Source organism: Pogonomyrmex barbatus, unplaced genomic scaffold (assembly GCF_055798465.1).
Source record: "Pogonomyrmex barbatus isolate J1 unplaced genomic scaffold, ASM5579846v1 scaffold10, whole genome shotgun sequence".
Lineage (NCBI taxonomy): Eukaryota > Metazoa > Arthropoda > Insecta > Hymenoptera > Formicidae > Pogonomyrmex > Pogonomyrmex barbatus.
This window is the reverse complement of record NW_028297099.1, coordinates 2,131,149-2,157,845: the sequence shown is the minus strand read 5'-3', so window position 1 is coordinate 2,157,845 and position 26,697 is coordinate 2,131,149. Positions and strand designations below refer to the sequence as shown.

The 26,697-nt window shown below is 40.6% G+C and overlaps 3 protein-coding genes across 11 annotated transcripts in view; 2 read left to right on the top strand and 1 right to left on the bottom strand.

Annotated features, from left to right (window-relative positions):
- The window catches only part of LOC105424259 (CXXC finger protein 1), an 8,061-nt gene extending 2,579 nt beyond the window's left edge, over window positions 1–5,482 (top strand). For both annotated transcript variants that reach the window (XM_011634392.2, XM_011634393.3), the window contains exon 6: window positions 41–5,482. In XM_011634392.2, the coding sequence (XP_011632694.2) occupies window positions 41–556 (516 nt within the window). In that variant the 3' untranslated portion in view covers window positions 557–5,482. The remainder of the gene's footprint in view (window positions 1–40) is intronic.
- tyf (twenty-four) lies at window positions 1,273–26,697 on the bottom strand. Of its 8 annotated transcripts, none has more exons than XM_089070559.1 (9): window positions 26,254–26,697; window positions 13,985–14,098; window positions 13,530–13,892; window positions 13,072–13,350; window positions 11,786–12,176; window positions 10,696–11,166; window positions 10,208–10,580; window positions 8,385–10,120; window positions 1,273–8,281 (listed from the first exon to the last, which is right to left on the bottom strand). In XM_089070559.1, the coding sequence occupies exons 2-9, from the start codon at window positions 14,075–14,077 to the stop codon at window positions 8,211–8,213; spliced, it is 3,777 nt and encodes a 1,258-aa protein (XP_088926685.1). In that variant the 5' UTR covers window positions 14,078–14,098; window positions 26,254–26,697; the 3' UTR covers window positions 1,273–8,210. The 8 variants fall into 8 exon arrangements, with proteins under 8 accessions (XP_088926685.1, XP_088926680.1, XP_088926679.1 ...); XM_089070554.1 differs by lacking the exon at window positions 26,254–26,697 and adding an exon at window positions 19,861–22,872 and having other exon boundaries at window positions 13,072–13,347; XM_089070553.1 differs by lacking the exon at window positions 26,254–26,697 and adding an exon at window positions 19,861–22,868.
- On the top strand, window positions 22,932–25,561 carry Pis (phosphatidylinositol synthase). Its single transcript, XM_011634396.3, has 4 exons — window positions 22,932–23,730; window positions 24,185–24,473; window positions 24,555–24,718; window positions 24,795–25,561. The coding sequence occupies exons 1-4, from the start codon at window positions 23,685–23,687 to the stop codon at window positions 24,947–24,949; spliced, it is 654 nt and encodes a 217-aa protein (XP_011632698.1). The 5' UTR covers window positions 22,932–23,684; the 3' UTR covers window positions 24,950–25,561.

Sequence of the window (26,697 nt, the reverse complement as noted above, 5' to 3'; positions counted from 1 at the left end):
GAAATAAACATGCTTATATTCAATTTCTTTCGTTTCGCAGTATGAATCGCAGGCATCTTTCGGTTCGATCTTCAAAACACGTATCGAGGGCCAAGTAATGTTTTGCGACTTTTACAATCCGGGGAACAAAACTTACTGCAAGAGACTGCGCGTTCTCTGCCCCGAACATTGTAAGGACCCGAAGATCGGTGACACCGAGGTGTGTGGCTGTCCATTGGTCACGAATGTGTTCGATGCTACGGGTGAGTTCTGTCGCGCGCCTAAGAAGAGCTGCGTGAAACACTATATGTGGGAAAAGCTACGACGAGCGGAGATTGATATGGAGAGAGTGAGACAGTGGCTGAAGATTGACGAACTCGTGGAGCAGGAGAGACAAATACGATCGAACATGGCGACGCGAGCCGGTGTATTGGCTCTAATGTTGCATTCCACTTATAATCACGAATTAATGGAACAGATGACGCAGGAACAGAGCAGAGAACAGCTGCAGGCGATGGAGGAAGAACTGCAAAGGAGATATGGCGTACATCAGAAAGAACAGTGCATAGATCAGTGATAATCTTTCTTCCTCATTACTTATGTTAGATCTATATTTTTCAACTGCACTTTTACTCATTTTTATTTATTTCTTTTTTATTTCTGCTCATAAATAAATATATACATGTTTGAAATCGAAAAATATGAAAGTGCAGTTAAACGAAATAGATCTAGAATTATTATTTTAACGTTTGTCTTGTCTACGTGTAGCATGATCAATAGTTTTCCTATTTATCATAATTGCCGATATAATCAATTGATATAATCACGGACTCAGGACGAAAAGAATAAAGTTAGGTAATTGATATGACGGTTGTAGGTGTACGTTATACTGTAATGTAAAATTTGTAATGTAATGTGTGTATGTATCAATTATATTACGTATCTATTAATAGTAAGATTAAGTTTATATGGGTAAATATAGAATCTTTAAAGCTTGTATATCTGCCATTTTTTAAAATAAATTTACATGCAATCCGAGTATATTCTGGCGTTACGCTTTCAAAGAAAATATGTAAGAAAATAATCTAATATTCTATTACAATCGTACTTACATTTACAATCACGAACGTACTAGATTTCTGATTAATCTGAAACGAAGTTTCTCCTCAAAGAAAAAAAAATGGTATACAACAGATGCAGAAGCAGGTGTTTCTTTTCGGCAATATCGTTATTATTTACATGATGGTATATCGAGATGCAGACGTTAGGATTTTCACACACTCCGACAATTAATTCATTTCAACAAAAACCATTTATTCACAGGTCGTAGCCTCTGCGGATGCAAAATAACACGCCAAACTAGCGATCTATCGCTTAGCTTCGGAAAATAATCGCGCGAAGCGCATAAAATGGACATTCTTTTAATCCTCTCAGGAGAACCGCCTGTTTCGAATCGCCTCCCCTTAAACGCGCTAATGACCGCGATATTCGGCGAAAAACTTCTCTATCGTCGACGCGCGATCATCGGGATTTGTTACCGTCATTAGTTATAGCAACAGTCACTTTGGAAGTTTACGTAAAATATCAAAGAGACAATAAGATTGTCTCTCTCTGTCTACGAGAGCCGCGCCGTCTCAGGATCATAGACAGACCTGTCTATGGTCAGGACACGCGTTTTAATAACTAACACCACTTTACTTGTAATATATCTATATATAACAAACATAATAATATAAACTTATATTAACTTGCGATGCAACAATTAGGAACAAATGTGTCAATGCGATGGCAGTACGAAGCTAATGCGTCCAGATAATCCGTACATATTATGCGATTACGCGATATACCGATCGTCGAGAGAAGATTGACTATAAATCCACGTAACTGTAACAGTCGTTAAGATCACGAAAAGTTCGCGCAAATAGAATCGTGCGAGAGCGATCGCTACGAAAAGAAGAAATCAGATAGGCCACGATGGATCGTCCGTCGAGTGTGTTGTTTTCCGGAGAAAATTTAAAAGTACGCGTGTGTACGCCAGAAACGCAAATTACGCGAATTACGTTTATTTTTACCGATGTTAACACTTTCCTGATTTAATCTATTTTTTTTTTATCCTTTTGTAACTTCAAGAATTAGAAAAGGATAAATAATAAATTGAACCGCTGAGAGGTTGAAACTAATTTACACTAGAAACGGATGTTAAAACGGATGCTTGCAACTCGTTTTAAGGGACCGGTTGAAAACAGGCGATATATACTTATACACGTGCGCCGATCTCACATTGTACGCATATCGTATGTACGCGCGTGTACGCGCTTCGAAAAGGAGAAAGGACGAAGAGAAATAGAGAACGACTCATTCTTTTCTTTTTTTATCACAGTATTGCACGCAAAGCTTGTACGAAATCGCAAGTAAGACAGCATAAAGGCCAAATGGCGGACACTACACGCTTCCCTCTCAGAACACACCCGGGGAGGGTCGGAATTCTCTCGCAGAAGTAGCGAAATGTTTATCCACTCCCTCTGTTTCTTTCTCTCCCCCCCCCCCCTCTCACTCTCTTTCTCTCTACCACTCTCATTCATACATATTTTAGCGTACTTCTTTTACATTCCATGGCAACGATTCCGAACGACCCTTCACAAACGTGGTCCATTAATAGCTTTGATGTATATTTGACAATATTCGTTAGTAACAAAATAATAAGCCACGTGTATTGCGTCCGTGTTCGTAAATACATCACCTGAGAATAAATCGTAACACGCCTTCTGATTTCCATACTAATGTACTCTCTGTTTCTCTCCCGCTTTTTTCACGCACGTTACAATTTTTCCTCTCACAAGCGGTGCCTTCAACAATCTGTCGTCGTTGAAACGAAAAAAGATAGCACGCACAAACGACACTTGGACGAGTTCGCTGTCTTGTCCGGGTGCTTTTCGACGCCTTAAATGTTAACAATCTAACGAAACGTTCATGTCTTTACGAAAGAAGCCTTGGAAGAAAAGTCGCATCTCACCAGATAAATCTGCGAACGCTCGGACACACATACAGAGAGAATCGTCATACTCCCGAGCGGGAGATAGATTTACACGCGGAGTCTCTCCGAGGATTCTCTGGGTCTGGGAAATTCGGTAAAAAAATAGGAAGTTAAAAGCCGTAGGTTTGTCCCCGTAGCGAAATTAAGCGGATAAAGACGAGATTTATGAGCGATTTTTCTTCTCTCTTCTTGTAGCTTCGGTCTCGCCTCGGAGAAAAGTCCAGCGCCGCTTCTCTCTCGGACGAACGCGGGTTTTTGATTTGCCACCCCGAGACGAAGCTCGCCGACGCTCGCGAATACGACTCGACGATCATCAAATACACCGTCTCTCACGCTCGCAAAAAGGGGGAACTTTGGCAACAACACACTCGCATCGTTTTGCAGCTGGACAGCACAGCCTTTCACACGCACGCAGGATCACAATTCGACATACACACTTTTCTCTCTCTTTCTCGTTTGTCATCTCACTAATAATAGCGGCATTAATTGTAATCTTAGTTGGATAATTTTGCCGTAGCGTTGGTAATAATCGTACAATGTTATATCATACAGCGTCGTATGTACAATACGTGAGAAGAATCGTTTCGTTATCGAATAACAAATTATACAGCGGCACGGGACCAATGATTCGAGGTCGTCGAATCGAGTTCCCGCGAGACATTCGGGTGCTCTCGCTCCTTCGCTCCGGATTGGTGCAGCCAGCTGCGCGTAACTATCCTCCGAGGTAGCCGCGACAACCAGCTGCCAGGCGAACCCCTCGGACTCGGGGACGACCTCGCTCTTTCGTCGCTTTCCACGCGAGCGATCAACGACGGCAGATGTCGAAACGGTATGAATGAGGGGATGCGGCAAGAAGATTAACCCTTTGTGATCCTATATCGAGTTGATCTCGATCGAATGCTTCCTAATTTCTTTCTTAACGATTCTCTTCAGGCGTTCGAATTAATATGACAAACTACATCTCTGAGAAGGGGACTCCTGAAGTCTCCTACAAATAATAAAAATTTTATGATTTATATTAGACTGGCTGATTAAATAAAATTGAAAACGAAATACTCAAAAAAAAAAAAAAAAAAAAAATTTTACATAATCGCAAAGAGTTAAAGATCTGTACGAAACGGGCTAGATTCTCGCAGAAACGTCTGTACATAACTTAGGCTATGGCTACGCGCAATTTTTAACTCGTCGCAAATTCGCAGAAGTTCGTCATTCACCAATAATGAACTCAGATTCGTAACTCATTGTTTGCACCTCTGTATGCGAATCAACGCGAATCGATTGAGATTCGTAGAGATTCGCCGGAGAACGGTAAACAATGGATGCGAGCTCTCTACACGAATCTCATTATGAACGGCGAATTTGCGAGGCGCTGTCCTAAAATGAATGGGAGATGCTGATCGACGTGAAAGAAAATAAACATGTATTTATTCTTCTTCATAAACGCTTATAAACGAAAACAGTAAGGGGACAGAGGGGGGAAAGGGAGCGATAGAGGCATTCGTGCGTAACGTGATTTCATTTTTGTTTTCTTTTCTATTCTATTTCTTTTTGTTCCTCGTCGTTTATGTCCTTTTTCTTTTATCTCGAGTTACGTCACTCGTCGTTAACCGTCTCTGATTCTGATTGCGCGTGCGGATCGAAGAGACAAGAATCGGTCCCGGCTGGTCCGCGACGAATGTCTCGCGCGTTTTCATCGTGCGTGTCCATCGAATGAAAGAAAAAAAAAAATTTCTCATTAAGTAATTATATATACTCTACAACGTGCGGCACAGGTTGGCGTTAGCTGCCACCCTCGCCTCACACTCGCTATGTACACTGTGTTAAATGGTCCTATTTTCCTTCCATCCTTTCCCCTCCTTCTTTCTCCTCGTGCTTAGTCCTTCTCTCACAAGTACATTTTGCACTAGTTTTCGCGAACTCTTTTTTTTTTTTCTTATCACTTTAGCCATTTGAACCGGTCAACATGGCACAGGCTGAGACTGCATTCAGTTGCATTTAAGGCGAGTGGAGCACCTGACTCTTTTTTTTTACTTTTTCTTTTTTTTCTCTCTCCTCGTGTTTTTTTTTTCTCGAATGTAGTTTCTTCTTCGCGTGTCGGATCGGAGTAGCTCGGAAAGAAAGGTATCGTCCGCGGTGAGAGAGGAAACAACGGGAGCTGCTCGGCTCATTCAGTCAAAGTAACACAACCGGCGTGCCCCGCGAGATACAATCGTCACGATTGTGTCGAGGGAGGCGTGTGTAAAATAAAAATAAAAAGAATCTGGGAGAAGAAAAGAAATCGAGCAGTCGGTATACCGTTTTCCGTCGGGGCAACATACGAGGGGATGGAACGCAATGGGGAATTAAGACAAAAAATGTCGGGGAAAGGCAGTTCTCGCGATTACACTTTTGGAATGTAACGTTGACACTGGCAACAAAGCTGAATGTAAAACATGATAATTGAAAAAAAAAAAAAAAAAAAAGGAAGAAGACGATAACTAAAAGCGTGGATGCGCATTTAACATTTTGACAACGCAATGTTGGTTCTCCCGCGAAGTTGCTTGAAAAAGGGGGAAAAAAAAACAGACATTTGGTCAATAAACATTTTAGTCGCGACACAGGGGACAGGGGGAGGAGATCATACTTTCTTTTCCGAGTTACTCTTCGACATGCATGATAACGCTTGCGTCGTACAATTAAATATCTCGATTTTTCGCTTATTTCGTAAGCTGTACTTCCAGCTGGAATCTATCTCTTATATACTGCACAAAAATGAAAATCCTCAACGGAGCACGGTTATCTTTTTTTTCGTTTTTACACAATTTTGATATTTTCCGCAAAGAAAGAACGATATATAACAAACTTTTACCAATCCTAATTCATTAATAATAATTAACTCGCGTTATAATACTACATACAGTACAACTTTCATGCTTTCTTATGAAACTTATCTATGATAATTTTGTTTTATCATTACCTATGAAGGCGATAAGTTTCCACAATTTGCATCCCATACATTCATCTCTCCATGAGATACATGAGATTGCTGTACGACCGTTTTTGTTCTTGTTTTTCGCAATAACCGAACAATTGTAGTAATTAAATCATTACAATTATTAAAATGTATTCATGTGCATCACGTCCCGACGGAGCGAAAGGCGAAACGAGCTAAAAGATGTAACTAAAGTTTTAAATGCATTATTTTAACATTTATAATGCAGTTGGAGCACAACACCAGACCTGCAACGTGCCCTGAGGTTACAGAATTCGTATAGACTTACATTTAAAAATCATATAATTACAGTAGTTAAAAGCAACGTTACATGCGTTACACTTTTCTTAGGCTCAATTTTTTTAGGCATTTACAGGCATATCAATTTAGAAAGATAGGACTTTTATATATATATGTATATATGTATATATGTATATATGTATATATATATATATATATATATATATATATATATATATACACACACACACACTCTTTTTTTCTTCTTACTTTTAATTTAAAAGATCCAGTCCGTATATATACATTTCCGTATATACACATATTATGTTACATAAAAGCGTATATACTCCCACCTATACACACTTCGAAATGGTAACATTCGCATTTTATTCTCTACACCTGTAAACAATGCCCCGAAGATAAAAAGAAAATATAAGAAAAAAATATTTCAGAAAAAAGTGATAGATCGTTGATAAAATACATTTGATGAAACGATGACTTAGAAATTGGAAAGGTACCTCGCTCATAGAATTTGAAAATCGAATTACATTTAATGTTACATTTAATGAGCAAACGATATATGTTAATGCAATGCGCGCGAATCGTCCTCATGCATTCCCGATGGGTGCGATGCTTACTTCCGCAATCGAACAGCAATCTCATCTTCATAATCAACCAATGCAGTTCACACGAATTTACACACGCGCATTCACACACCATTGTATTTTTACTGATCACAAGCATCTCTTATAATTATCGTTATGAATAATTATATCAATATCATCTTTTTTTTATTAAATAAGCAGGTCTGTGTAAAAATTTATCATTTTGCGACACACTCGGCATTCTATCTTCACAGACATTTGACCAGACTTTGAGCGCACTTTGACATTTTCGAAACTCAGTTAGTGACCCTTTTGTTTCTCCTACTTTTAAGCTATCGAATGCTCCACAACTGGAAGAAGTAGCCACTCTGAGTTCTAAGTCGATCACACTATCTCAATATATTACACGACGGCGCATTTACATATCTCTCTGATTTACAGTCCGCACAACTTAAATCTTTGTATTACATCGAGTAAAGTACAATATCTGTATATTTTGACCTTCGTCATATTTCGACTCACCAATGCATAACCCGCTGGTTTTTAATTTTCCACGATGTCCACTTAAAATCATCCCAAGTTCGAGAGTTCAAAAAGCCATGGATGTTTTCACGATACTTGTCACAGATTTCTCGACTCGATTAGTACAAGCTTCTTCAACGCTTCCCTATTGACTCGCTTGAAGATTTGCAACTCCAAAGGCACCAGGAGACACCACTGTCAATGCGCAAAGTTCTTCCATCGCGAGACCCGCTTTATGGTAGACCTGGTTACTACAAATCCATATTTCTTTTGTAGCGTTTTTTTTTTAAGCACTTAAGATTGTACACCTAAGATCGTTATATAAACTCAATCTTCAAAAATTTATAGGGATGTTTGACGTATGTACACGCGTGACTCGTACGTTGGAAGTTCCTTTTATTCAAAGAAACAAGATACATCTCTCTTTCTCTCCCTTGAGAGATCTGATTAAACGTTTCTTAATTGTCAATACTGAAGTTCTGCGACATTATCATTGTTGGAAATTTATGCAAGTACAATGTACATTGCTGGAATATACACTTTATCCCTTTTCCTCATCCATTCGTTTTGTTTTTGTCGACTGATTATATATACATTGCTATTATTATCTTTTGAGGCACACTTTGCACCACTCGGCTCCATCAATTTCGCGCGTTGACTCAGCATTTGACTCAAAGAAGCAAGATAGGCGATCCTCCGAACGAATTCTTCGTCCAGGAAAAATAACTACGCGCGACATGTACAAGTATCTGGTTTCGTAAGAAACTCATCGAACCAGCTATTTGTAATGGAAGTGGTTTATCGATAGAAAAGTTTCTTTATTGCCTATTCCCTTCGGTGCGTCGAAAGCTTTCTCACTTCACTGTCCACTATAGAACTGTATACGACCGGTCGCAGTCACTGGCATTTCTCTCATGACAGCATCCCATGCTATCGACAAAACAAGAATAAAGTAAATACGAAGAATAAGCAAAAAGAATGTCATCGAGTAACTTATTTGATAAGGCTAGTTAAGGAGATACTGATAGCTTACCTAAGCCAACGAACGACACGATCTTATCGTGATTGTACGTCTGCACATTTAGTTCTTCCTCGGGCGCCACATAAAGCATAGAGAAGTCTTCCTTCGGCGGATGAAACTTTTCCATGATTCCTGGTGGTGGTGGAGGTGGCGGTGGCAAATATGTTGGCGGTGCGAATCTAGTAGTGGGGTAGCTCATGTATGGTAACGGTTGCACCATCACCGGATGCACAGGTGTTACGGGATGAGCATTTGCCGGTGTCACGTGAGCGTTCGGCGGCTGCATGTGATAACTCGACGAGAACTTATCGTATCTCACTGGTTTCTCGGCAAACAACGGCGGATTCCTTTCAAAATTGTTGGGCGGTTTGTTGACAAGCGGTGATATGGTCGGAGGGAAAGCGGGATTCGCCGTGATCGTTGGAATCTCCTCGTTGCCATTGTCCTCCGAAAGCAGCAGCTGCTCGTTTATCTCAAAGCCAAACGTGAGCTCTGTCGGTAGATTATTGTTTTTGGCAACGTCCGAGGAAGTTTCGTCCAAAAGAATCACTGCAGGTCTGGGTGTCGAATTTTTTGCCTGCTGCGTTTCCGTGGATGATCTTTGTGACTGATCTTTCTCGGGCGGTACGTTCTGCGACTTTGCCTTCTTGTTCTCTGCATCGTCGCGCTGCTGATTGTCCTGTTTTGAGTTTTGCGGCTGACAGACTCCGACTTTCGTCGCATCGTGTTTCATCGTGATGTTCTGATATTCTTTTGCGACTCTTATTGTCCTCAGATCGCCGCTCGTCATTTTATTGTTGCCAGACTCAGGTTCGACATTCTGCGTATCTTGTATTTTCGCAGTCTTCAACTTTTGCGCTTCTGCCCCGTCGTGCGAGACGACTATTGGATTAGTCCTCTCGGATTGCGCAATATCGGCGTTATGCGACTTCTTAACCGCTTCCTCATGGTAAGGCGTAGTCTTTTTAATGTGTTCCTCGTGCGATCCCTGAGTTTGTACATTCTGATTGCTGTGTACGTAGTTTCTACGAGAGCGAGAATTGCTAGCTCGTGGGTGTGTAACAGAATCTTTATTATTGATGCTGCAATTAGGATTGTTATCAGCATCAACTGGATTATAATTCATCGTTGTACTATTATTATTGTATCTCGGCATTATAGTATTTGTTATAGTATTAGTCTCGTTTGGATTCGTATTGTAATTGGTGGGAGTCACGTGTTTTTGTTCCTTGTGTTCTGTCGCTTGCGTTAGACTTTCGTGCATCTTCTCAATGTCTTGCACGTATTTAAACACTTGGATATTTTTATTAATGGCTTCTTCCTGAGCTTCGGCTTTCTTTCTGTCTGACGAATTCTTCATCTTCGTCAGAGTCGGCGAAAGTGGCTTTTCGAAAGCCAGACTCAGAGTTGCTGCAGCATGATTTGACTGGGCCAAATTCTGTTGCTGTCTTGCTTTCTTTTCCGAGTGTTGTAATTCGTCTAAACTTGGATAATAATCTTGAGGCACTTTATCCGGTTCCGAAAGGGTTTTAGGTGGAACGCTTGGCCATGAGGATGTATTTAACATGGCAGACATAGTTAGATTGTGCGACATGTTGATAGTAGCCATACGCGCTATGTCTGCGTAACTCGCTTGTGGCGTTCCGCCCGATGATGTTGCAACTTTGGACAAATTGTGCTTTGAAGTATTTGATGTAACTGGTAACGAATGAACCGAATCCAAATCGCTACTATCTGCTGACTTGTCACTGCAAAAAATTACAAATATATTCAAAAATTAAAATCTTTGAATATTTAATTGAATTATCATGTATATGTAATTATTGTTCTATTACCTCGGAGGCATACTACTAGCCGATTTTCTCCGGAGTTCAGGAGAAAGAGGCGTCCTGTAATCATTAGAAAATCCTCTGGAATTCTGAAGATATGATCCCGACGTTGTCAGATTTTGTGCTCTACTGCCGCTGGAGCTTCTTCTTTGCTTTTTACTCTTTTTCTTCTTTGTAACAACCAAAAACTCAGTTTCATGTTCTGATTCCGGATTAATTTTTTTGTTGGAATTACGACGACTGGTATAATCCTCTCCTGTATCATTGCAATATATTGATTGACCTTCCTCAGTCCCCCAGGATCGCCTATCGCCTCGACTATCAACCGTTGCATCTCCAGTGCTTCTTTGTTTCGGACGTCGCAGTGCTATATTTACACCTATCATTATAAAAAGTAACATTAAGAAAAATATATATACACACACACACACACACACACATATATATATATATATATAAACTATATTTTGATAAAATATATGTATAAATTATACCGTGTTGACTGGACACACTGCTGGCACCACTGGAACTGACACTTTTCTCCGTCGTGAGGTCCTCTAACTTTGTCTTTGAGATTTCTTCCAGGGAATTAGACTTCTTCAATTTAGAAGGTAACTGTTCTCTCTTTGTATCTTTGTCTCTGGTTCTCGGTTTTGTACCAGAACTAGTTTTCACTCTAACAGGATTACTGGTTTTTCCCTTTTTGCTCTTGGATTCTTTATTTTCGATGAAATTAATTAAACTGTCAATATCCTCGTTACGATGGCCTTCGACATTCTCGGCATTGTAAACTTTAACGTTGTGTTCCTGAGTATGTTTTCTTCTGGGCTTTTTCCGTTCACCATTATAAGTCTGTACAGCATTCCCATTTTCGTCCAAAGATTTCTTTTCTCCTGACACGGATGGATCTTTCATCGTGATGTGCTGTGTTGTATACCTGGGACCTTCTGTGCACAATCCACGTACTTTAGTTTAATAAATAAATAATTCCATCAATTTCAAATCGTAGATAAAAAAATATTTAAAAAAAATTTTCTTTTTATTTTTAATAATTCTATAGAATATTTAAGAACAAGAAATTTATCACAAGATGATTAATATTAAGTTCAAATTATTACAAATGCGAAGTTAATAATATTGCATGTAATAAATATATCGTGATCACATGTAGCTCTGTGTAAAGCACTATGACTCATAATTTGCCGTCTCGGGTTCAATTCCAAACCTCATTCTACTCATTTTTTCCAAAATTATAAACAAAAAATATTATTTAATATTATGCTTTATAGATAGTAGATTTTTGAAAATATTGAAAATAGAAACATTGTGTAAGTATATTTATAGTTATACTATAACAGTCTCCCTATAATCATCACAAAAATAGAAATACTACTGCACTATCTTTTCCTAAAGTTGCATCCTATTTGACACTCATAGCGCTCGTGAATATCATTTATCCTCATTTAAATCCGGTAAACAAGAAAGATGACATGATTCGAAGTATTGCAAACATCAAATAGAACACATTTCTAGTAATCTTTCTATAGAGAGTCAATATAATGTATTTAATGGTCTTAATCTTACCCATTGTTATATTCTGAGGTTGCCAAGATGGCGGCATTACGGAGCACAAACCGGGCACAATCTTGTTTTGGCTAGTACTGGAACTATTCGTTGAAGTTCCACTTATACCACACTTTACGCTGTTGTGTGGTTGAAACAATGTCCCCGTCACCTCCGTGCCATTGACAGACATTTTCGATTTCTCTTGTTTGTGATCACGTATAGGAAATTCTATAGTGGTGTCCACAGGTGTTTGAGTTATATCAAAAGTTGCCCGTGTGACATAATGGATAGGTTTGCGTGGTTCAATGATTTTCAATTCGGTTCCTTCGTCATTTTCGGTGTCTAACGAGTGAGGCCTTTGAATCCCACTCGGTGCAGATCCCACATTTCTCTCGCTAATAGTACCTACCTATAACACATAAAAAAAATATAAAATAAAAAATTTCCTCTTAAATGTCAAATGCATACAAAATATTTTTTTCAGAAAAACAATAACTTTTTTTTTTCATTAAAATGAATTAAAATATAAGGATAAAAGCTTTTCTTAAAATTTAATTCAAGCATTATAATAATTGCAATTTACTTTAAAATATTTTTTATAAAATTTAATCTTATTTATTAACTGTAACTATTTACTGTGCATGATATCATATGTAAGTCTTGTATAACTACGCTATTTGAATGTACTGAAATCTAAAAAAAAAATCTCTCTTTTTTTATTCAAAAAAAGAGATTCTCTTTAAAAAAAAGGTTTATATGATAAAAAAGATGTCCTTGCTCAGTGATGATATAAATCGGCTTTCGAGCAGCAAATAAAAGAACGAAAGTTATTAATGGACACAGATGATTCATGCATAGCTTTGAACTTTTATTTTTTAATATATTTTTACTTATTAAAAAATTTTGTATATATATATAAATATAATTTAAATAAATATAAATTATATTAAATAATTAAATGTATATACACACATATATATATATATATATAAAGCTTTTATTAAAAGATACATAAATTTTATGAAATGCTATGAAATTTTCTATTATAAAACTTTATAATCTACTTGAAATTTTTTATCATGCAGTCTCATACATATGTATGTGTTAAAATTAAAATATTTTATATATAAATATACAAATAAAAAGTATATATTTTTAAAAAATTTCTAAACTAATAATATTTGTATAACCAAGATTATTGTGAAATATCATAAAAAATTTATAACAAAATTTAAAATTAAATTTTATTAGATTTTAGTAAAAAAATTCTCTCCAAGTATCAATTAACACAGATGACACTTTACCTCAACGTCGCCTAAGTCGATGACCATATAATCCGATTTATATTCCGGGGGTGGATTATCTGATTCCAGCATCTCATTTGTTCCGTATTTTCCTTTGCTGACTCTTTTCTCTCGTACTTCAGATTCTACTTCGCCTGAATTAGCAGTGTCTCTTTTCAGTTCCTTTTTATCTTTCTCCTTTTCCTCTTTCTTTGTACTAGTATATGACGATTTGTCTAGAGATTTGGATTTTTCCTTATTGGTCCAGTCATAAGCTGGCCGTTCCTCACAGAAGCTCTTCTTCAAACATAAGAAAAATGCCAATATACAGCTTATATTTAAATTCTCATTAAAATTATAATATTATGATCGAGAAAAGTGTATCTTTTACAAAATTTTATATTATTCATTATAAAACGCTAATAAAAATTTGAATTTATAAATATCATGAAACGCACATTAATTTTGATAATAAATACCTTCTTATCGAATATTAAATCTAAATTAGCCAACGAAGCAAGGTTATGCGATGCGTTTACATTCGACGGTAATGATCCGCCTTCTCTCTGTCTAGCAGAAACACTGGGTCCGGTATATTTTTTGTTCTTTCTCCTGCTGCTCCCGTAAGTGTGACACGAACTAGATGTCAAATAAGCAAAACTACTGTCGAATTCTGAAGTTATAGGCTGTGCTAAATTTTGCAACGATCCGCCATGCGTCAAACGTTCGGATACGGATTCTCGTTTATGTCTCCTACGATTTGAGCCAGGAAGACAGCGTGAATTAGATATCACTCTACGGCCTTCCTCAGTCTCATCCGCCTCAGCTTCTTGTAAAAGTTCCTATAAAGCATACATCGTTCTATATTTCGTCCGTAATGATATCAAAATGGCATTTTCTGTATTTAACATGTAATTTCCAAGTCTGTACGTACTTTAAAGAGATTAGACTTTCCTTCCCGATCTTTTGGACGTTTGTATGTTATAGCTTCATCCAGTAAAGCGCGTAATTCATTATCATTTAGCATAGACAGAGTTGCTGGTTCATCCTAAAAATGGAAATAACTAAGAAAATTACGTCATTTGCAAGGTCGCAGAGATTACGCTATACCGATCACATTTTTGTAGAATTTTCCAAACTCATCTTAATTGGAATACATTTTATAATCACTATTATTAAAGAATCATTGATTTCTCTTGCCTATAGTTTCCTTTTATTTAAATAATTTATATAAAAAAATATATATATTGTAAAAAAATACCCGTTACGCGCACTGTCACGTTAAAACGGTTTTACCATAGAAATTAGTTCGTACATAAGTTGGATAGAAACAGATGCACCAATAGATTCCTAAAGAGAGTGAATTTAAGGTTTCTCTTATTGGATCTATGTAAAGCTTCTATAACAGCCACATTGCAAAGTGTACAGTCTAAAAAAATATATATGCATATATGTGTATACACATACACACACATATATGTATACGCACATATATTTTGTACTTTACAAAACGCTAAATAATTAAATAATAAAATACTTCAATTCATTTTAATTCTCTCTAGGCTCGGTTTTTTATTTTCTGGTTAATTTGTGATTTAGGCCTAACCTGATGATAATAAAAAAAAATTGTCTTTTTACATTGAGAAAAAAAAATGGTTAACTTGATCAAATTTTTCAACTTAATTATATTTGTTCAGTTCAAGTATCTATATATTTAAGTTAAATATATAAATATTTGAACTAAACAAATAATAACTAAGTTGAAAAATTTGGTCAAGTTAACCATCTTTTTTTCTCAATATACAATTAATCATTTCATCTAAATTAATGATTTTGTAACGATAACTTTTAAAGGTTTACCATCAGTTAAATGATTAATTATAAGTAGAAAAACACAATTTTTATATTATCATCAGATTAAATCTAAATTACAAGTTAACTGAAATATGAAAAACCGGATGTTGATGAAATTCTTTCCTCATTGACATGCCGACATAACCAATCGGCCTGCTCGCAAATTTAAATAGATAAAAAATTAGCGTGGAATATGCTCGGCGTATATAGCGATGTTATCAGAAATACAATGTGTCAAGATACGCAAACTGTTATCGTCGCTTAAGTGAAAATCCAGAGATGTTATCCAGGTTATAATTTAATTACATACTCCGAGTACAGAAGAAGCGCACGAATTCTCGAGTACTGAAGGACAAATTATGTTTGCTCGCGGTCGAGAAATTTGATAGCGTTCGAAAAGGAGCCGAATAAATATGCGGAGACAAGTCGAAAATGGCAAAGAAATGCGAGAGAAACTTTCGCAGGGGAAACGAGAAACGCGTAAGAGAGGCGAGGGGAGATTTCAGGATAACGATACAACGGTTGGTTCGGCGAACTCGTGAACGTTCAATGACATGACGGGGGATCGTCGCGAGTCCCAATTTCTTTATACAGGGTGTTGTGCGCGAAAGTAGACGAGGACGGAGAGAGAGAGAGAGACCGAGGAGCGAGATTCACGTAGTAAATCGTGGCGATGCGGAAATTCGCGGAGTCCGATCTGTGGGCCATCCGCGAGAGATCGATAGCGCTCCAGCGATTAGCTAATTAAGACGTGAACTCCCCGAGAGACGGAGAGACGAGAGAGAGAGAGAGAGAGAGAGAGAGAGAGAGAGAGAGAGAGAGAGAGGAGAGAAAAGCAGAAAGACAAAGAGAGAGAAAAGGAGACGTATATCGAAGTGACTTACGGAAGATGAAGACAAAAATCCGCTGAGCAGTAGTGCCGGTACAGAATTTATATTTTTAGAGGACACACAGAGACGATCGGGTTTGCTCGCTCCCTCGTTCGTTCGTTCACTCACTCGCTCATTCGCTTCGCGTTCTCGCACTCTCGCGACTCGGTCGACTTCGCGGTCGCGCTGCCGCTTTTCAACACGCGAGCGAACGAACGTCGCGCATCCCGAGGCCCGTGGATGGAGCCCCCGAACTACGTGCACGGGGGCGCGTCGTCGCCGTCACGAACGGGGGGAATACAACGTCGTCGTCGTCGTCGTCGTCGTCGCCGTTGTCGCCGCCGCCGCCGGCCGATACGGCGAATCCCGGTTTTTGAAAGCTACTGCGACGAGCGGGCGCGGCGCGCTCTTCCCAGCATGGCCGTCGCCATTACACTGAAAGCACGGCCAGTCCAGGGGCGTAAGGAGTCCCGGGGGCGCCACGCGGCCACCCTGAAATAGCTCTGGTTCCGCTTCGTCTCTGGTTCCTCTCTTTCTTTCCCTCTTTCGCTGCACTCTCGTTGATAATTCGCGACCATCGCGAGTAAAAACAAAGTGGAAATGAACAAAAGAAAAAAAGTGTACGTTTTATTTTCGCCTTTCTACGCGAGGATTTTTGGGAAAACCGATACGATCGCGCCTTGGTGTCGCAGAGCTACGTCCATTTCTACCGATATAAGATTAATCTCGGCTTAACTTACTCTTATCTTCTTTTTATTTTACTTTTAAGAATTTGAAAAAGATAGAGACCAAATTAAGCAGAGATTGCAATTAACAGAGATTAATAGAAATGGATATTAGCCGCTTACGTTCGTCTGTATTAATATCCATTAATTTTAGTTCTGAAAATTAGGAGATAAAGAGTAAATTAAAAGAAATTACAGTTATATTGAAGTAGAAATGGACATTAGAGGCACGCGGGGAAATAAATCTTCTGTCATGCGTAAGAACAATTCTCATGCATCCGCGGCAACGAAATCTGATTTGTCACGGACGTACGGACGGCACCGTTCTTGTTTGCGACGATCACGCGTGCGTATATTCCGGTAAGTCTCTGTTGGAGGATCGTGTATGTGTGTACGTACGTACGTACACACATGCGATGGTTATCCGGGATTGAGAATCAGACGCGACCGCACACTTCGGCCCCTAAATATACGTGGGACGATGCGGCAAGTTCTTTCGTCTTTGTCGAACTCCGATGCGGGGAGGCTATTCTACAGAATACGTCTGCCTTCTTTCCTTCCTTCCGGCAATCTTTGATCGTTCGATGATCGGATTATTATATTCATAACGCGAATCGCGGTTCAACGTTCGACGTTGTTTTTTGCCCCGCATATACTTGGGGAGCGAGATCCAATAAACACCCATCATCAGACATCAGAAATACACAAGGACATGTCCCGAGCATGTTCAATTCCTAGTCAATATGTAGCATGTTATTAAAAAAAAAAAAAAAAAAAAAAAGTAGTTATTAATGGAGCAAACTGTTCGCGATGTCGCCTTTGTCCGTCTAGAGTTTATCGCCGGATGAATCACACCGGATTATCTTCATCAAATGTTGCTCAGTGCGAAATCCTAAATAACGAAAAATCAATGTCATTTTCTGCTGTGTCATTCCAATAACATAACCCACACGTTACGCCCGTAGCTATTTTTCTAAGCGAATGTTTATCAATCGCACGGATAACCACTTACATCACTGTCGTGTCTATCTCTCAAAGGCAGCTTGGTGTCCGATTTCTCGACAATGTTTTTTTTTTTCCACCGAAAGATGACGGTCCCCTATCTCCTCCAAATCATCATCATCATCATCATCATCATCCAGATCTAAATTCCGTCCGAATTCAATTCGGGATGTCTCGATCGTTCAAAGACTGGAAATTGAAATCGATCGATCCTCAATGAGAATATATATTTTTTTTTTCCAGTACTGTAGATACGGAAGTGTGCTGTCAATCAAACCGAGATCGAATCACCCCGAGATTGAGCTTTTTTTTCTTCACATCCCGCAGGAGTCGCCGCTCGAACATATGGATACCGTTCGTCGGGATCTGCCCGATCGCTCCGTCGATCCTGGAGACGTCGCCGCGCGATCGGCCGGTAGCCGCGCCGTATACGGAGTTCCAATTTCTAATCGTCACGTCCCGAGAGCGTGGTGCGTTCGCGGCGATATTAGGCTCTGCGCCGTTTTTCGCGAGTTGACGTCCGTCAATCGCTCCTCCTAGCGCGCGTGCCGGCCTGGCTAAGGCGCGTTCGCATGAGACGGCAGCCGAAGATCCCAAGTCGGTATCGCGAATCGGGGAGCGACTAAAGGACTCGAGCCGACTCGAGTCGCGCCCGCGCGCACCTATCACGACGAGATAATGGTAATTGGTTCGCGAGTCTCGCGCGATAACGCACTATTGGACGATAATAATGAAAAATTGTATGTTACGGGCAACGTTTACATGAACCCGGTTAAAAAGTGACCCGGGATATCTTTCTCGATCGAGAGAAAGTGAATGAATAGACTGATTTAAAAATCAGATTTCGGACGTATAATCAACTGAATTGGAAAATGGAAGGACAGAAGTCAGTGCGTTGAATAATCATGGAATTTGGTCGGTCAATTAAAAAGTGTAGCGTAATAAAGCTTCAAAATCGGAATCATCTTTTAAGAAAGTTACAGATTGCGACTTACGTAACTTGGGGAAAAAATTGAATTCGACTTGTTTGACGCATCGTATAACAATCGAGCAGCTCGATCCCTTATCTTTTTTTTGATAAAGCGAAAGTGATAAGCGAAAAAGTAATGCAACGTAATGGAATAAAAAAGTAACATGAAGAATAATAGAAATAAAGTACACAAGTAGAGTCTATAGCTAAGGAGATGAGTAATCCCGTGAGGGAACATGACAATGCTTTTTTCCAACATGCGTTATTAGTCATATATAAAATACAGCGAGAGCAAACGTATAATGATAGTAAATATTTATATCCGATATGCAAATTGCACGTACGGCTCGTGTACTAGATACATACATTTTATTCCTCGTTTCTCTCGCGCCTCTCGGTATAATTCAGCCTTAATCTACCGCTTGGCCACTCTATCGATTTCGCGTAAATTCGGCACAATAGTCCCGATCACCTATTCTTATTACGCAATACTCGTGAATCAAAGAGTCGAAGCGGTACTAATGGACATTCGCTTGCGGATCGAGTTGCTTAATTGTCCGAAAGAAATCGCGCGAGCTAATCGAACGCCGAAAAGGGATATTGGGAACGTATTTGACGCGACGCGTCCTTCGCTCTATCGAGGGCCAGCACGGCCATTTCAGGGGCGTATAAACCAAGTGTATTAAGCGCGATAAAGATCCGCGCACCGTTCTAACAAAAAGAAGAAAATATGACCACGTCACCCTTCGCGACCACGGTTCGTAATTTTGAAATTGATGAAAAGATAAATTTTTCATCATGTAAAATTTTCATTTGGAGTAAGACAAATGTAGCACGTGAAATCTTCGCGTTCAAAATTTTAAAATAGATTTGATTAAATGACACATTTCAATATTGATATTCTCTTTTCCAATATTCTATTTCAGAAGAAACCCGAGAGAATCGCTAGCGATTGGAGACACAATTCAATTTATTAAATTTATGTATATAAATAATTGTCGACATTGTCGACGATATGAAAAGAGTTCGATCGCTCTTGGAAAAAAGATCGTAATCCAGTGTTATTGTAAAAATCTAATGAATCAAACGCTTGACTGCTTTAATCAGAACTCACATATACATTGCGTTCGATTCTTTCGTACTTAAAAATGAAAAGAGCGAAGGAGAAATTGAAGTATCGAGAACCATTAAGTATTAATGTTCTGTCATTTTGTGATGATACGGATGTTATTCTTCAACGACGAGAATAATTCTTTGACGAGTTCAGATGCGAAAGAGTAAAGGTAAAGATCTAAGAGATCCTACTTAAAATACAATTTTAAAGCGATCCCCAGGACATCTTGTGAAAAGATGAAGAGTCCTTCCGACGTTTCCTCGACGCGATTCTCACCTGTTTATTGTCGGCGCCGCTGTTCGACGGCGAGATTTCGCTGATTGAATCCGCGGCGACAGCGGTGAAATTAGCTGGAGCAATCTCGATGTTCGAATTTTGCTCCGCGGTGATGACAGCGGCAGCGACAGCGGCAGCAACGGAGTCGTCGTCGTCGGTGTTGATGTTGTTATTGTTGTTGTTGTTGTTGTTACTACCACTACCGGTTGTCGATGTGGCGCTGATGTTCTCTATATCAATAACGACATCGGCAGCAGCAGCAGCGGCAGCAGCAGCGGCGACGGCGACGGCAACGGCGGCGTCAGCGTTGGTGGTACGATCGCTCTCGGCAATTTTGTCAGGAGCTACCGGTTCCTGACGATGTTCCGGCCCTGGGGCCATCTTGATCGAGATTGACAGCGCGGTGTCCGCCGTGCTCATGGCTCCCCCCTCGTCATCTCTCCCCCTCTTCCTATCCCTCAAGGGCTGCCGAGCCTCGAAAGGACTTGGTTCGCGTACTTGTCAACGATCTGTGCCGCATTGAAGATGCTGCGTTGCGCCAGTGATGACTCTCAGATATTGGAGCACAGTGGCGCTCAGGTAATGACGATGGATGATGATGATGATGATGATGATGACAATATCGATGACGACGACGAAGATGAATTCGAATCGCACCGATGTTTATACGGAACACTAAGTTTTTCGTTCTAATTGAACCGATTTGTCTTTCTTCGTTTGAGTTACAGACGCAATTGCGTCCTTTTCAATTTAGGTATTATTAGGTACCGAGAAAAGGGAACAACGAGCTGCGTCATCGATTCAAGATATATTACACTATTTTCGAATCTTGTAGATTTAAGAGTACTTAGCTTAGAAGAGGAAAGTCCTCGATTCGAAACAATCGAGAGCCAGGGGGAGAACTTCGATCCCGGGACTTGACACAGAACTATTCCAAGATTTGACACGCACGCACGCACGCACGCACGACGCAACGTGACGTCCTGCGCGAAAATTTTCGCACGGAGAAATATGACCCTGTGATCTATGCTTGCGACAATCCTCGGCGAGGTCTCAGACCTCAGCAGGTTGGCCTGGGGCGATCCGCTTTTCACGAGGCGAGGCGATGCTCGATTCGCGCGGCTCCGTCGACAGAGGCTCTCTCCGGACAACCGATCTCGCGCGAGTTTGAGGTTAGCCGCAGACTTCAACGGGCTGTCAACTGACGCGACACAGCTGTCCCTTGCGACGTCATCGATCGCGACGAGCTGGCGGAGCGCGTTCGCGTACGGCGTTTTCTCCACGTCGCCGTGGTGCTTATTGTCGCGCGCGAGATTCACGCAAGGAGGAATCCACACGTATACGGGCCGCACACCTGCATTGGGAGTTAGCGTTCCTGCGCGAGTACGCGAGTACGATCAGGAACGGAGCGTCCATTCGGGAGGCGAACTTACGTAAATGCGCGACACCGCTCCGGCAGTGGTCACATGTCAAATTTGAACGATTGACGCGTCGTCAATGGGTGGATTCGACCGCATGTCGTTTCTCTCGTCTTCTTTCCCTCTTCTCCACTCCTCCTCTTCCTCCTCCTATTCCGCCTTTTCCTTTTCCTCGTTCCTTCCCTTTCGACAATGTTGCGTGTCGTGGATCCAGCTTCTCAAAAGTATGGATTTTCCGAGATCGGTCGGGACACCTCGAGTGTCGCTGTCGTGCTCGTCGGCGTTTCCTCTCGCGAGTAGAAAGCCCGGTTGTCGGTCAGCACCATTTCTAAGTACGACGGCAGCGATGACGACGCGTCGCGCGGACACGTACGCCTCCGGGAGGTTCCCGCGCGGGGCGAGAATCGCGGGAAGGCGCGGCGGCAGCGGCGTCGTCGTCGTCGTCGAGAAACGGCGGCGCGCGACACGAAAAACCGTCCAATTTTGGCGTTACGGCGCGACGATGTTGATAATCGCCGCCGCGGCGAGCACTCATCGATTCAAAATGGCCGCCGCCGCTGCGCAGGGGCAAACGCGGACGCATACACACACGCACGCGTCCGCCTGTCCGTCCGTACGTGTGCTCGCACGCACGCACGCACGCACGGAATGGTTCAAGAGAGAGAATCCATTCGCGGAGACGTCTCGCGAATGTGGCTGAACCGCCACGCACTGCACACACACGCGCACTGCGCGCGACGCTCCCTCGTTCACAGCCACATGCACACCACGCACGCAGTGGCGTAGGCGCGCACGCGCGCGTCAGGTACGACACACACAACACACGCGCGTAATTGTTCTCTCACAAGTGTCGCTTATTTCTCTCGCCCGTATGACACGCGGTGTAGGTTGACAAACGAATTCATCGTCACCGCCGCACCGTCGGCGTGATTCTCAAATACAACACGATGAATGGAAATCTCACTGCTGCGCTGATGCCGTCGGTATAGTAGATACCGTTCACTATCGGCGCGAGAACCGTAGATGGGAACTCAAAGCTGAACGATCCGAAAGAGAAAAACGGGAGGGGGAAAAAAAGAAAGAGAGATAGAACGGAGGATCACGGAAAATCAATTCCGTGGTGGAGTAAACGTGCGTTCGTCGACTGGCCCTCGTTCGAGAGTCTCGAGATCGGGCGCCGGGTTATCGATCGCGCAACATCGCCTTTTCCCGGGACGGCTGACTTTTCTACGACGATTTCGAACGCAACGCGACACGCGAACGAGAGAATCAGCCGACAGTTGCGCGCCACGACATGCCTCGCAAACCCGCCCGAGGAAAAAAAAGAAAAAAAAAAAAACCAGCTTCGATTTCGCGGGCCGCGAAAGGCACGTACGCGCGGAGTCGATCCGAGTACGAGAGGACAGGTCCACTTCAAGGAGCTTACGGATATTTTCCACCGTGCGACGCCATCCGTGCGTGCGCGAATGATTATCAGCGGGAAAAGTCGAGGGCGGACACCCGCTTTACAACTTTACACTTTTCCGTCACGACACTGTAACAAGCGGAATCCTCGCTTTTGCGCAGAGAAACGGCGGCGGACCAGCCGCTTAGTCTCCGAAAATGTCGTCTGGCGTGTAGTCGCGTGCCTGTTTAACGAAATGCCCGATGCCAACCTTCCCGTTTTTTCGCTTCAGAAACAAAAAGTGGAAGCTTGTTGTATAATTTTTTGTTTTTTGCAGAAATCATTAAAAAAAGAAAGAGTTTACCACAACAAATAACGTTTTTTTCTCTGTGAATTTCAAATTATTGATATGATCATTAACAATTATTATGAAATAATCTGAGGCAATTTTGTTAATTAATCACCATACTTAGCGAATTCAATAAGCATTCTTTGTGAAGGTGAAACGACGATAATTTAAGGAAATTTTTAATTTGACAATTTTGGATTAAATTAAAAATTGTTCCCTTTCCTAAGTCAATTTATCTCATTTTCATTTTTCAGATTTTTAATAGTCTTTTTGCGTACTGTTGTTAAAAAAGTTACAGAATAAGCCTATATTTCCAAATTGTCCCGGGTCAAATGTGCATGGCACATGCGTGACTACATACAGCCGTGGGTTTTTCTCACGATCCAGTCACGCGCGCCACCGAAGGTCGATACATCTCGAAGTCGCGCGAGTACCACCGTTCGATGCAGATTTCCGCTTCTCCGTTGCTACCAGTCGCAAACGACGTAGCGGCATAGACGGGGACAATTTACACGCGTGCATTCCCGGCTCCGGTGAAATCTGCAGTGGATACGTGAGCCGGCATCGAGATAATCTCTGACACAGTCGTGGCCGGCAGTTTCAGATAAGCCATTATCTCGCAGATAGAGATTATTCTGCGTGGAGAACCTGCGTCGAATCATCGCAGACCGAAATGACGGAGACGGAGAATATCTTTTTATTCGTGCCCAACATCATCGGTAAATATCTAATCTTGAGCTACTTTTCCTTCGGGATATTAAAGCAGTGACGTTTGCGTCGCGACAAACCACTTTGCATACAGTACAATATGACTGGCACATATCGACGCCCGCCAAGATTCGATTGCACAAAATGCATGAATCGGATGGAAAATCGAATTTTCCTTCAACGAACCATCTTGATAATTCAAAGTGGCTCGCTCGATGAGACGACTATACAAATCATATGGCGCTTTTAAGGCTGCCTCTATTGATTGATTGAATCAGTGCGTTATTGTTTTATGTAATATTTACATCGGCTTACCAATAGTAAACTCTTTTTAAACTTTTCTAAAGCAATTCTTTTAATTTCTACAAGCTTAAATTTTGAATTATTTTCTGAATAATGACATTTATTCAAATTCTTATCAGATCAGTGAAAGAATAAAATTTATATAATTGTCATCAATTTTAGGTTTCGGCAGAGTGATTCTGGCATTGATCTCCTTTTATTTTATGCGTACCGACTATATCATTGCTACGTGGTGCTATGTAATTAGTTCGTTGCTGGATGCGATAGACGGCCATGCGGCTAGATATTACAACCAGAGCACCAAGTTTGGTGCAATCTTGGATCAACTGACAGATAGGATTGGCACGACGTGTCTTATGGTTACATTATGCTTGTTCTATCCTGCTTACACCTTCTGGTTCCAATTGAGCATATCTATTGACATAGCCTGTCACTGGATCTACTTGCATACGTAAGAAACGATATACATAAATAATGAAGTCTGACAAGGGAATGTTATAATTTTCTAACGCTGTCTGTATTATCAAAACAGGACTCTTCTACAAGGAAAGACCAGTCACAAGTTCATCGATATGTCTGAAAATCCGATTATGAGATTATATTATACCAATCGCATAGTACTATTCTTCATGTGCGCTGGCAATGAAGCATTTTATGCTGGTCTGTACCTTTTGCATTTTACCGAAGGACCAATATGTAAGTACCATTTCAATTTCATGTCTTCTTTATTTTCGGTCGTAAGGATCTTGATAATTGATATTTTATCTTGCAGTTGCCGGTATAAGTCTGTACAGACTAATCGTGTACCTGAGCGCCCCGGTAGCGCTTGTCAAAGCCGCTATTTCCTTATTGCATGGATATGTATCGTGCATCAATCTTAGCATCATTGACGTGAAGGAACGTCAAGAGCAGCTTAAAGTGCATTAAATCTCTTCGCGTAATCTCAACGCGTTATTTGCTAGTCAAATTGAATGTGATTACAAATCTACTTCCTATTCTGTAAACTGGCGCACGCATGTTTACATACTTCCATATATATTTTTAAAAAGGACAGGAGGATGTTTAAAGATGCGTGGTCCAAATCCTTCTCCATTTAAATTTACAAGTCATTTACAATATTTGATGAGTAGAAAATAGTCCAAAGACAGTGGCCAAATACTTTATTCGTATTAAAACATATTAGAACACATGAAAACTACTTTTGCAAGAGAAAAGGAATTTATTTTTGAAGTACAATCAATAATGTAATAATGACCAAGATATTTTATCATCATTGTAGCATTATATTTCGTAATTTTCTTATTAAGCATTTCTTATCTTATAGCATTTGTTATTACACAAATAATTAATAAATATCCTATTTTTATTTATCCTTAACATGTAGAAAGTATAATTTCCAATGTATTAATAATCTGTTTTTATATTTTTTTAAGTAGCAATAGTTTAGAGACCTAATGTATTCCTCGCATGGTTAATATATATAGAGATTAACTAACATCACTGTATCACGATATGTTGAGTAAAATATAATTTCAAGAATTTCTTTGTTTGAATTTATTGCCTTAAATTCAATGAATATGTTAATATATGTTAATATACGCATACAAATAAGCACAATGACAATTCTGTTCAATATGCAACATATGATAAATACATTGCAATGTCTTTTGTGAACTAAAATAATAGAAACTTTACAAATATAATACAATACAAAATCATAGCCAACCTGAATAATTTGCTTATCATAGATATATCAAAAAATATAACTATTTTAAAAAATTTTTATGACATTTTTATGACGTTTTTGAGACATCTTAGAACGTCATGTTCTTCAGGAAAAATATATTACTGATATATCAGTCATTGTAAAAATAAAAAAGTCTCAGTGTATCCATTTGGATATAGGGAGGGGATGATGTAAAGGGGATGCGTAATTAATTAATCGCGATATTTCGTATTATCGCGCTTATCCTACATGTGTAGCGATGATGTCAAATGCTGTAAAAGCAATAACGTGCAATGACTATGTAATTAACGCGCTGGCGATCACAAAAAACATGTTAATTATAAAACGTGACAGTCGGTTTCGCAGAGGCGCGCACGGGCGTAACGTTTTAACGAATGCGTGTCACATACGCAGAATGCGATGGCGGAGAAATCCGACTCCGCCGCAATGACAACACGACAACGACGACGACGACGACGTTGAAGTGGAATAACATCGTACTAACCTCAAATGCTGTCTCGCTCCCCCGATATGACCAGTCATAATTTCGGCGCCATATTATCACTTCAAACACTCGCGCATGTTGGGAAAGTTCGCCAACTCGTCCGATGGGACCCTCTTCTTATCGTTTTCGGACACCACGAAGAGCGAGTACCGCTGACGAACGGTCCGCAAGGATGCGGCGGAGGGTATTGGTCGACGAACGTCGGACGTTTCGCTCGCGATCGCGGCACGCGTAGCAAAGTACAATATTTATAAAAACAGATGAGGATCCAAGCACCGGCGCTCGTCGAGGCGGCGCGATTCGGCTGCGGGACAGTGGCGCCACCATCGCCGGCGGTCGGTTAGCCGGAGGCGCGGATCCCTCCGCGGTATTCGAACTCGCGGATAACCGCCGCATCCCGCGACCATATGCTCTTAATCAACGTGATAAAGCGAGCCAAATGCG